The sequence below is a fragment of the Coregonus lavaretus genome (genome assembly GCF_964263955.1).
Source record: "Coregonus lavaretus genome assembly, contig: HAP1_SCAFFOLD_8465, whole genome shotgun sequence".
Classification (NCBI taxonomy): domain Eukaryota; kingdom Metazoa; phylum Chordata; class Actinopteri; order Salmoniformes; family Salmonidae; genus Coregonus; species Coregonus lavaretus.
The window spans coordinates 7501-20843 of NW_028156713.1; the positions used below are offsets into that span (position 1 = coordinate 7501).

General features: G+C 42.3%; 1 protein-coding gene across 2 annotated transcripts in view; it reads left to right on the forward strand.

The window, feature by feature from the left end:
• Positions 1 to 8268, forward strand: part of LOC311126046 (fibrinogen alpha chain) — a 10720-nt gene extending 2452 nt beyond the window's left edge. The window contains exons 2-5 of one of the 2 annotated variants that reach the window (XM_084200072.1): positions 437 to 537; positions 1991 to 2073; positions 2274 to 2419; positions 7585 to 8268. In XM_084200072.1, coding sequence (XP_084056198.1) covers positions 437 to 537; positions 1991 to 2073; positions 2274 to 2419; positions 7585 to 7959 — 705 coding nt within the window. In that variant the 3' untranslated portion in view covers positions 7960 to 8268. Of the gene's footprint in view, positions 1 to 436; positions 572 to 1990; positions 2074 to 2273; positions 2420 to 7584 lie in introns of those variants that run through there. The other variant, XM_084200073.1, reaches the window with a different exon arrangement.
• The last annotated feature ends 5075 nt before the right edge of the window (positions 8269 to 13343 follow it).

Here is a 13343-nt window from a genome sequence, read left to right on the forward strand (position 1 = left end):
GTGCCTCGACACAATCCTGTCTCCGATTTTTTATTTATTTAATCAATTTTAGAATAAGGCTGTAACGTAACAAAATGTGGAAAAAGGGAAGGGGTCTGAATACTTTCAGAACGCGCGCAAACACACAGTCGGTGAGACTTTAGACTTTTCTAACCTGATAAAATTAATAAAATCAATCCATTCCTGAACTTATTGATAACTTCCTGATAACGTTATTGAGGCTAACAAACACACTCAGTCACGATAAGGCCACCACAAACCAAACGTTATTGATAATACATACTGCATGTGCTGACAATATGAGTCTGTAGGAGTCCAGGATGCAGGCTACAGGGCCAGACGAAGCAGACAGAGAGATAGACAATGGATCAATATAACCTTATCAATTTCAATCAATACCCATAATCAATAAATAACTTATTGACAATGTCCACAGGAGTCCAGGTGTCCGTCGGGCTGCAGACTACAGGGTCTGATGGAGCAGACAGAGAGACAGACGGGGGACAGACTGAGGGACATCTGTGAGAGGACACAGAGGTATACTGACTACATACTGCATGCACTTTGATTTGTAAGTGTTAAAATCTCAGTGTTAAGGTAAAAAAAAAATGTGTTAAATCTGAAGTGTTATTTGAATCACAGTGGAATCAACACTGGGTGTTGGTGTTATTAATCAACTATGTTGAGTTCATTTTCGTGAACTCTGAGTGAGAAAAAAAATGTGGGAGGGGCCTCATTATCATTCTTCCCAGAATGCTTTGTTGCAGGTTGATTTTTTGGAATAGTTTGTTTTAATATCTATGTGTCTGCATGCACATTAAAGTTAAAGTTAAAGTTGGAACCAAATAAGGTTCTTCAGAGCGATGCCATGGGGGAAACATTTTAGGTTCTCTGAAGAATGGGATGTAGCTAGCTACCTAGCTAGCTACATGTCTAAACAAAAGACTCCACTTCGGCCAGATTATTACATGACCCATCAAATTAGCAGGTGTGTCTGGGGGTGATTACAGCCATCGATTGTATTTCATGAACATGTGTACAGTACCAGTCAAAAGTTTGGACACACCTATTCATTCAAGGGTTTTTCTTTTTTTTTAAAATATTATTAATAATATATTATTATTTAATTGGTAGAGCATGGCGCTTGCAACGCCAGGGTTGTGGGTTCGTTTCCCACGAGGGGGCCAGTATGAAAATGTGTGCACTCACTAACTGTAAGTCGCTCTGGATAAGAGCGTCTGCTAAGTTACTAAAATGTAAATGTAATACAGCCAGTGCTTACGCCTGGAACCGGCCTGGAACCGGCCTGGAACCGGCCTGGAACCGGCCTGGAACCGGCCTGGAACCGGCCTGGAACCGGCCTGGAACCGGCCTGGAACAGGCCTGGAACCGGCCTGGAACCGGCCTGGAACCGGCCTGGAACCGGCCTGGAACCGGCCTGGAACCGGCCTGGAACAGGCCTGGAACCGGCCTGGAACCGGCCTGGAACAGGCCTGGAACCGGCCTGGAACCGGCCTGGAACCGGCCTTGATCCGGCCTGGAACCGGCCTGGAACCGGCCTGGAACCGGCCTGGAACCGGCCTGGAACCGGCCTTGAACCGGCCTGGAACCGGCCTGGAACCGGCCTGGAACTGGCCTGGAACCGCACCTGACGAGCAGCAGTAGTTCCGGTGTTGTTCGTCACTGGTTATTTGGACAAATTACGATTTTGCAGGTGTTAGTAGCTTTTGAATATCAGAAGGGGATTGGACATTCGGCCCTTAACTTGCAAAGAGAGGGTGGAAGGAACATTTGGCCCCGTAACTTTCAAAGAGAGAGTGACGCTCCTCGTTTTAGTATCTCTTCATCTCTTCTCTTAACACGTGTGGACCCAGAACTAAATCGAGCAGCTGACCAATTACATGAGACTTTAGTTCTGGGTTAACCGAGATGAAACCTAGTTAAACATATTACAAGTTGTGAAACTTAAAGCTGAGGAACGTTCCTACAGGTACGAGGACGCGGTCACAGCATCCATGGTGACCACCAAACACATCTACAATACCAACCGCAAGGCCATCGTCAAGACACACGGTAGGTGACAACACCCCCAATCGATCTATCAATCAATAAAAAATATCTATCAACCGATGTCTGTCTGTCCGTCCGTCTGTCCATCTACCAACCTGTCAATCAATCTGTTTTTTTTCCCTTCTTCCCCCTTTCTCTCTCCTTCCCTCTTCCCTCCATCTTCTGTTTTGATTGATTGATTGATTGATTGATTGTGACTACAGTGTTTGAGCTGAAGTACGTGGAGTTCGCTAAGGGGTTGGCCTGGAACCTGACATCGCTAAGGAAACGGTCGGCTGCGTTGTTACGGAAACTGAACGAGCAGCGAAGCCACGTCCAGAAACAGATAGAGGACATGTACAGGCAAGAGGTGAGAGTCAGACTTAGAAAGTGAAAGGGAAACTTCACAATTTCTCTACTTCATATCCATCATCTCCATCACCACGGCAACGTCAACATGTGAGAAAATGGCACGTTTCTATGTTTTGTAGTAAAAAATATAGATGAAGATAATTGTCTCCAATGACATCATCGGTGTGCATCTTGTGATTTTGACCAATTGTGAGTAGGCATTGCCTACTAATTGCCTACTAATTGCCTACAAATTTGTTGATGATGTCATTGGAAACACTTATCTTTCTCTATATTTTTTACTACAAAACAAAACGCGCCGTTTTCACACATGTTGATGTTGGCGTGGTGCTGGAGATGATGGATATGAAGTAGAGTAATTGACTTAAAGGGCCAGTTTGTTGTTTGTTTGAGATGAAGCCCAGTACCAGAACTAGAAGCACTTTCAATGTAGCGTGAATCGAACCCGTGCAGAGACTGTGTGTGACTGTTGTCGTATCGGATGAGTGGTGGCAATTATTGCTGATGAACAAAAGGAGTCTGCTCATACTGAACGTTGATCATAAGGTTTATTCAGACCACAAGCTTCAGCATGAGTGACAGGTGACATGACACCCGGAGAGTGACGCCTCAGAATGGCTGCTCGTTCTGCCCTCTCCTTCGTTTTCCCCCTTATTTATAAACACTGATGCTCCCTCTTCTGGCCAATCACCAGTCTCCCCTGGGGCGTCACCCAAAAACATTCCCTTTTGATACTAACATAAACAACATTCCTTGTTCCTCAAAAACAGTCATAATGTTAATACACCACACTGTGTGAGAGGGAAGTCTTGCATCTCGCTCATCTCAGTATCTGTGACGCTGCTCGTGGCAACGTCATTTCGCTGAGTCTACCTTTAATATGTGTTCTGGGTAAATTCAAGGCATACAGCGCATACAGAAAGTATTCAGACCCATTTAACTTTTTCCACATTTTGTTACATTACAGTCTTATTCTAAAATTGATTAAATACTTTTTTCGCCTCATCAATCTACACACAATACCCCATAATGACAAAGCAAAAACAGGTTTTTAGAAATTTTTGCTAATTTATTAAAAATAAAAAACGGAAATATCACACTTACATAAGTATTCAGACCCTTTGCAATGAGACTCAGGTGCATCCTGTTTCCATTGATCATCCTTGAGATGTTTCTACAACTTTGATTGGAGTCCACCTGTGGTCAATTCAATTGATTGGACATGATTTGAAAAGGCACACACCTGTCTATATAAGGTCCCACAGTTGACAGTGCATGTCAGAGCAGAAACCAAGCCACGAGGTCGAAGGAAATGTCCGTAGATCTCCAAGACAGGATTGTGTCGAGGCACAGATCTGGGGGAAGGGTACCAAAACATTTCTGCAGCATTGAAGGTCCCCAAGAACACAGTGGGGGGGGGGGTATGGGATGTACCGCAGTAATTATTTGCTAGGATAATACAGTGGGGAAAAAAAGTCAGCCACCATTCTTTTTATTTGTATTATGTGTTTTTTATTAACCCTTCCTTCCTCTTCGGAAGACACAGATCTTGTTTGTTTTCTACAGCTTTTCTGCTCCATATACATACATTTGACATCGTCACGTCTACTCCTGCTCCCCTCTCCGACGTTCGACGTCGCCGGTTTACTAAACCACCGGTCCTGGCAACCATCATTACGCTCATGATGAGGAACACCTGGACTCCATTACCTCACTCATTACGCTCATGATGAGGCACACCTGGACTCCATTACCTCACTCATTACGCTCATGATGAGGCACACCTGGACTCCATTACCTCACTCATTACGCTCATGATGAGGCACACCTGGACTCCATTACCTCACTCATTACGCTCATGATGAGGCACACCTGGACTCCATTACCTCACTCATTACGCTCATGATGAGGCACACCTGGACTCCATTACCTCACTCATTACGCTCATGATGAGGCACACCTGGACTCCATTACCTCACTCATTACGCTCATGATGAGGCACACCTGGACTCCATTACCTCACTCATTACGCTCATGATGAGGCACACCTGGACTCCATTACCTCACTCATTACGCTCATGATGAGGCACACCTGGACTCCATTACCTCACTCATTACGCTCATGATGAGGCACACCTGGACTCCATTACCTCACTCATTACGCTCATGATGAGGCACACCTGGACTCCATTACCTCACTCATTACGCTCATGATGAGGCACACCTGGACTCTATTACCTCACTCATTACGCTCATGATGAGGCACACCTGGACTCCAATACCTCACTCATTACGCTCATGATGAGGCACACCTGGACTCTATTACCTCACTCATTACGCTCATGATGAGGCACACCTGGACTCTATTACCTCACTCATTACGCTCATGATGAGGCACACCTGGACTCCATTACCTCACTCATTACGCTCATGATGAGGCACACCTGGACTCCATTACCTCACTCATTACGCTCATGATGAGGCACACCTGGACTCCATTACTTCACTCATTACGCTCATGATGAGGCACACCTGGACTCCATTACCTCACTCATTACGCTCATGATGAGGCACACCTGGACTCCATTACCTCACTCATTACGCTCATGATGAGGCACACCTGGACTCCATTACCTCACTCATTACGCTCATGATGAGGCACACCTGGACTCCATTACCTCACTCATTACGCTCATGATGAGGCACACCTGGACTCTATTACCTCACTCATTACGCTCATGATGAGGCACACCTGGACTCCATTACCTCACTCATTACGCTCATGATGAGGCACACCTGGACTCTATTACCTCACTCATTACGCTCATGATGAGGCACACCTGGACTCTATTACCTCACTCATTACGCTCATGATGAGGCACACCTGGACTCCATTACCTCACTCATTACGCTCATGATGAGGCACACCTGGACTCCATTACCTCACTCATTACGCTCATGATGAGGCACACCTGGACTCCATTACTTCACTCATTACGCTCATGATGAGGCACACCTGGACTCCATTACCTCACTCATTACGCTCATGATGAGGCACACCTGGACTCCATTACCTCACTCATTACGCTCATGATGAGGCACACCTGGACTCCATTACCTCACTCATTACGCTCATGATGAGGCACACCTGGACTCCATTACCTCACTCTGTATCCCTTAGGTCCATTCCCCAGGCGGTGTTGATGTTGTGTCATGTCCGTACGCTACTCTTGTTTCTTGTATTGTTCCATGTTTCTTTTATGATTAAACTCACCACCTGCAATTGCTTCCCGACTCCCAGCATCTACGTTACACATAGACATTTTTAAACGGAAGAAGTTTGGAACCACCAAGACTCTTCCTAGAGCTGGCCGCCCGGCCAAACTGAGCAATCGGGGGAGAAGGGCCTTGGTCAGGGAGGTGACCAAGAACCCGATGTTCACTCTGACAGAGCGCCAGAGCTCCTCTGTGGAGATGGGAGAACCTTCCAGAAGGACAACCATCTCTGCAGCACTCCACCAATCAGGCCTTTATGGTAGAGTGGCCAGACGGAAGCCACTCCTCAGTAAAAGGCACATGACAGCCCGCTTGGAGTTTGCCAAAAGGCACCTAAAGGACTCTCAGACCATGAGAAACAAGATTCTCTGATCTGATGAAACCAAGATTAAACTCTTTGGCCTGAATGCCAAGCATCACGTCTGGAGGAAACCTGGTGAAGCATGGTGGTGGCAGCATCATGCTGTGGGGATGTTTTTCCGCGTCAGGGACTGGGAGACTAGTCAGGATCGAGGGAAAGATGAACGGAGCAAAGTACAGAGAGATCCTTGATGAAAACCTGCTCCAGAGCGCCCAGGACCTCAGAATGGGGCGAAAGTTCACCTTCTAACAGGACAACGACCCTAAGCACACAGTCAAGACAACACAGGAGTGGCTTTGGGACAAGTCGCTGAATGTCCTTGAGTGGCCCAGCCAGAGCCCGGACTTGAACCCGATCAAACATCTCTGGAGAGACCGGAAAATAGCTGTGCAGTGACGCTCCCCATCCAACCTGACAGAGCTTGAGAGGATCTGCAGAGAAGAATGGAAGAAACTCACCAAATACAGGTGTGCCAAGCTTATAGCGTCATACCCAAGACTCGAGGCTGTAATCGCTGCCAAAGGTGCTTCAACTAAGTACTGAGTAAAGGGTCTGAATACTTATGTAAATAAGATATTTCACTGTTTTTTTTTATACATTTGCATCAATGTCTAAAAACCAGTTTTTGCTTCGTCATTATGGGGTATTGTGTGTAGATTGATGAGTGCTCACGAAGGAAAGGAGATGTGGATAGGAGATGAGGAAAGGAGATGTGGATAGGAGATAAGTATAGGCGATAAGGAAATGAGATGAGGATAGGAGATGAGGATAGTTGAATATCTATGCCTTATGACACACAACTGTTGTGTTTGACTATTGATTTCTCTGATTTGGAGAACATGCGGGGGAGTAAAACTCTGCAAACTTTAACTCATATGACAAACATGGGTCCCAAATGGCACCCTGTTCCCTATCTAGCCTTTTGACGACAAAAGTAATGGACTAGAACAGGGCTACAGGGTGCCATTTGGGACACAAACATGATCTTCTCCAGCCTGATCCCACCAGTCAAGGTCCTCTAGTGTTTACCGAAGAGCTTTGGTCAAATCCTAACGGTGTACTCTTCTAACTGCCTCTCTGGGTTTCTCTGTAACACGTCAGATGGACATTGACATTTGTCTGAGTCTGAAATGGCACCTTATTCCCCTACACAGTGTACTACTGTTGACCATCACGTGCCCCACTCTCCATTTTCATTTTATTCGTTGTGATTTAAAAATTGCTAAACTGATCCTAAATCAGAACTGAAGACACTTGATATTACTGCACTGAATGGAGCTAGAAGCGCAAGCATTTCGCTACACCCGCAATAACATCTGCTAAACACGTGTATGTGACAAATAAAATTTGATTTGATTTGATAAATCAGCACTCACTTATCCATATGGCCCCAAAAGCATTATATGGGAATAGGGTGCCATTTGGGACATAGCCTCTGTGGATTGCATAGGTGGCAGGGGTCAAAAGTAGTGCACTATGTAGGGAATAGTGTACCTCTGTTCACTCTGTTTCTCTCTGTACCCTAGGTGGACATTGACATCAAACTGCGGTCCTGTCAGGGATCATGCAATAGGTCCTCTGCTTTCCGTATCGACCACGACGGCTACAGGTCGCTGCACCGTCAGCTGACCCTCTTCAGTAACGCTACCGAGCATCAGAAGAACTCTCCTCTGAAGGACATCGCTAAGATCACGCTGCAGCCGGTGGATGTCGGTCCCCCGCCGTCGACCGACTATAAAACCATCCCCATCGTCCAGAAGGAACTCCTGACTCAGTTTGAGGACCTAGAACAGAACCGGGTGGTTCTAGAAGAGGTTCTAGAAGAAACGGAATGCCTGGGTTCTGAAGGGGAGAGAGGAACAGGAGAAGCAGGCGTTCCAGAATGTTTAATAATAAACTAAGACAGAGATGTCTCCCTCTCTGTGATGTCTTGGTTCGGTTCTGATCTGATGGATAAACTGTATGTTACTATGAACATTTTGGGTCATATTGTAACCTTATAACTTATACTAAAGGACTGCTGTTTTATTAAGATAAAGTATCATTATATACAGTCATAGCCACTGAAAGTAGGGGTGCTGAGGGTGTTCTGTCAGCACCCCCTCGACAAAGAGATTCTCAGCAGCACAAACCCCCCCCCCCCCTTTCTGTGGCCAGGTATACAGTCCTATGTGTATATTTATTACATTATATTATTACATACCTCTGCATTGTTGAATACTCTTTTCTGATTGGCTAGAAGGGCATTCTAGAATGGGCATTAAAACCGGATAACGGGACAGTTGGAAAAGATATCGGAACGCCTTGCAATCATGACGCAATAAACGCCTTCACATGCAGACCCTACTTGCTACAAAGTTACACAAAGCTAAACCAACACCCATACGAACTTACATTTTATACATTGTAAATGCAGGTCCAACGAGGAAAAAAACGTATCTAGCTAGCATTGATTTGTTTTTGCAGAGACATATGGAGCGTCTGATGATGAACATGAATTTCTCCGGTCTCCTCTGCCGCTAAAGCTGTCATCCTCCCACACGTTTCTAGTTTGACCAGCTGTTTTCAGCAATTGATAATTTTGAATTCGGTTGTCGTGTTGGCAGGTTTGCTAGCAACAAACTGTTTAGCTAGCTCCTAGCCTAGCGTTTGATATGCAATGCGGTGTCCTCGTAAAGAACGGTGTTGAGCGTCCTGACGAGCAGGCACTATGCCAGGCTAAATCGGGCATCATCAGCTCATTGTTATGGATGTGGCCGAATGTACAGTATGTCAATAGAAAACAGCTACTTTGCTGTTATTCTGGCTGCAGAGGTCATGACTGTGTAGACATAGCTAGCTGGCTAGCTAGCAAGCAAGGGATAAGAATGTTGCCAGCGAGCATGGCAACGGAACATAAAGAATGAACGACTAGGTCGGCATCCATAAGTACCGAACTAATGGAATGATCGACTAGGTCGGCATCCATAAGTACCGAACTAATGGAATGATCGACTAGGTCGGCATCCATAAGTATCGAACTAATCGAATGATCGACTGGGTCGGCATCCATAAATATCAAACTAATCGAATGAACGACTAGGTCGGCATCCATAAATATCGAACTAATCGAATGATCGACTAGGTCGGCATCCATAAATATCGAACTAATCGAATGATCGACTAGGTCGGCATCCATAAATATCGAACTAATCGAATGATCGACTGGGTCGGCATCCTAATCGAATGAACTGGTTCGCGTCTCTAGCAACCAAAATATAAAGCAATATAAAGTATGAATGTGCTTATATTAATGAAAATATTAAAGTTTTTTTTTTTTTTCACCGGTAAATGGAAGGGGCCATTTAGATGAACATGGACTGTCTCTTCTGTGTATAAAAGTTTACATAAGAAAAGTTAAAGTATTCTGACCTACAGCACTATAGTACACTATAGATTCTATACATTCTCTCTATATATATATTCTGTATATCGTTACGTTGGTATTATTACTTTTACATTTTAAAGGTCAGTTAATACCATATCATATTATCATATCATACCATATCATATTATCATATCATATTATCATATCATACATATCATATTATCATATCTTATTATCATATCATACCATATCATATCATATCATACCATATCATATTATCATATCATATCATATCATATCATATCATATCATATCATATCATATCATATCATATTATCATATCATATCATATCATACCATATCATATCATATCATACCATATCATATTATCATATCATATCATATTATCATATTATCATATCATATCATATTATCATATAATATCATATCATACCATATCATATTATCATATTATCATATTATATCATATTATCATATCATATCATATTATCATATCATACCATAGAGAGAGAGAGAGATCCTATTATCATATCATATCATATTATCATATCATATTATCATATCATATCATATCATATTATCATATCATATCATACCATATCATATTATCATATTATCAAATTATATCATATTATCATATCATATCATATTATCATATCATATTATCATATCATACCATATCCTATTATCATATCATATCATATCATATTATCATATCATATCATATCATATATCATATCATATCATATTATCATATCATATCATTTCATATTATCATATCATATCATATTATCATATCATATCATATTATCATATCATATCATACCATATCATATTATCATATTATCATATTGTATCATATTATCATATCATATCATATTATCATATCATATCATACTATCATATCATACCATATCCTATTATCATATCATATCATATCATATTATCATATCATATCATATCATATTATCATATCATATCATATCATATTATCATATCATATTATCATATCATATCATATCATACCATATCATATCATATTATCATATCATGCCATATCATATCATATTATCATATCATACCATATATAATATCATATTCCATGTAATGATCTGATGGCTGTGGGTAGATACAATGATGACGATCAAACACAAATAGGTTCCTCAGAATGTTTTTATTTAGTACAGTAAGGGACAGTCCTCTGCTAATATTTATTTGAATACTTATATACACATATATATATATATACTTGTACATATACTTGTCCCAAAGCACACACACACATCACACAGTGACACACACAGGAACAACACATGCTGTTCATGTGTAGCTCAGTTGGTAGAGCATGGCGCTTGCAACGCCAGGGTTGTGGGTTTGATTCCCACGGGGGACCAGTATGAAAATGTATGCACTCACTAACTGTAAGTCGCTCTGGATAAGAGTGTCTACTAAATGACTAAAATGTTACAATAGTGTTTTATCATGTTTAAAATCTTTTTTTTTTACATTACTTTTCTCTGTTCAACTTTTAAAAGACTTCAGTTCAGGTTTGAAAAAACACATTTAGATAACATCATCGTTCTCATCTGCACCTTTTTCTCCCTCTTAAGTATATTTAAAAACCCTACTTAAGTCATTATATGTTTCCTGTTCCTTTATTTGAGATTTAGAATAGATTATGATTGTCACATTCAGAAACTGACTGTTCTCTGTTCTCTCTCATTCAGAAACTGACTGTTCTCTGTCACATTCAAAAAACGGACTGTTCTCTGTTCTCTCTCTCATTCAGAAACTGACTGTTCTCTGTTCTCTCTCTCATTCAGAAACTGACTGTTCTCTGTTCTCTCTCTCATTCAGAAACTGACTGTTCTCTGTTCTCTCTCTCATTCAGAAACTGACTGTTCTCTGTTCTCTCTCTCATTCAGAAACTGACTGTTCTCTGTTCTCTCTCTCATTCAGAAACTGACTGTTCTCTGTTCTCTCTCTCATTCAGAAACTGACTGTTCTCTGTTCTCTCTCATTCAGAAACTGACTGTTCTCTGTTCTCTCTCTCTTTCAGAAACTGACTGTTCTCTGTTCTCTCTCTCATTCAGAAACTGACTGTTCTCTGTTCTCTCTCTCATTCAGAAACGGACTGTTCTCTGTTCTCTCTCATTCAGAAACTGACTGTTCTCTGTTCTCTCTCTCATTCAGAAACTGACTGTTCTCTGTTCTCACTCTCATTCAGAAACTGACTGTTCTCTGTTCTCTCTCTCTTTCAGAAACTGACTGTTCTCTGTTCTCTCTCTCATTCAGAAACTGACTGTTCTCTGTTCTCTCTCTCATTCAGAAACTGACTGTTCTCTGTTCTCTCTCTCATTCAGAAACGGACTGTTCTCTGTTCTCTCTCTCATTCAGAAACGGACTGTTCTCTGTTCTCTCTCATTCAGAAACTGACTGTTCTCTGTTCTCTCTCTCATTCAGAAACTGACTGTTCTCTGTTCTCTCTCTCATTCAGAAACTGACTGTTCTCTGTTCTCTCTCATTCAGAAATGGACTGTTCTCTGTTCTCTCTCTCATTCAGAAACTGACTGTTCTCTGTTCTCTCTCATTCAGAAACTGACTGTTCTCTGTTCTCTCTCATTCAGAAACAGACTGTTCTCTGTTCTCTCTCTCATTCAGAAACTGACTGTTCTCTGTTCTCTCTCATTCAGAAACGGACTGTTCTCTGTTCTCTCTCTCATTCAGAAACTGACTGTTCTCTGTTCTCTCTCATTCAGAAACTGACTGTTCTCTGTTCTCTCTCTCATTCAGAAACGGACTGTTCTCTGTTCTCTCTCTCATTCAGAAACGGACTGTTCTCTGTTCTCTCTCTCATTCAGAAACTGACTGTTCTCTGTTCTCTCTCTCATTCAGAAACTGACTGTTCTCTGTTCTCTCTCATTCAGAAACTGACTGTTCTCTGTTCTCTCTCTCATTCAGAAACTGACTGTTCTCTCTCTCATTCAGAAACTGACTGTTCTCTGTTCTCTCTCATTCAGAAACTGACTGTTCTCTGTTCTCTCTCTCATTCAGAAACTGACTGTTCTCTCTCTCATTCAGAAACTGACTGTTCTCTGTTCTCTCTCTCATTCAGAAACTGACTGTTCTCTGTTCTCTCTCTCATTCAGAAATGGACTGTTCTCTGTTCTCTCTCTCATTCAGAAACTGACTGTTCTCTGTTCTCTCTCATTCAGAAACTGACTGTTCTCTGTTCTCTCTCTCACTCAGAAACTGACTGTTCTCTGTTCTCTCTCACTCAGAAACTGACTGTTCTCTGTTCTCTCTCATTCAGAAACGGACTGTTCTCTGTTCTCTCTCTCATTCAGAAACTGACTGTTCTCTGTTCTCTCTCATTCAGAAACTGACTGTTCTCTGTTCTCTCTCTCATTCAGAAACGGACTGTTCTCTGTTCTCTCTCTCATTCAGAAACTGACTGTTCTCTGTTCTCTCTCTCATTCAGAAACTGACTGTTCTCTGTTCTCTCTCAATCAGAAACTGACTGTTCTCTGTTCTCTCTCTCATTCAGAAACTGACTGTTCTCTGTTCTCTCTCTCATTCAGAAACTGACTGTTCTCTGTTCTCTCTCTCATTCAGAAACTGACTGTTCTCTGTTCTCTCTCTCATTCAGAAACGGACTGTTCTCTGTTCTCTCTCTCATTCAGAAACTGACTGTTCTCTGTTCTCTCTCTCATTCAGAAACTGACTGTTCTCTGTTCTCTCTCTCATTCAGAAACGGACTGTTCTCTGTTCTCTCTCTCACATCTGAACACTAGTGCAGTGTTTTCCAGTCTTGGTCCTGGGGACCCAAACGGGGCCATAGCACCAACACACCTGACTCAAAGCTTGATGAGGAGTTGATTAGTTGAATGAGGTGTG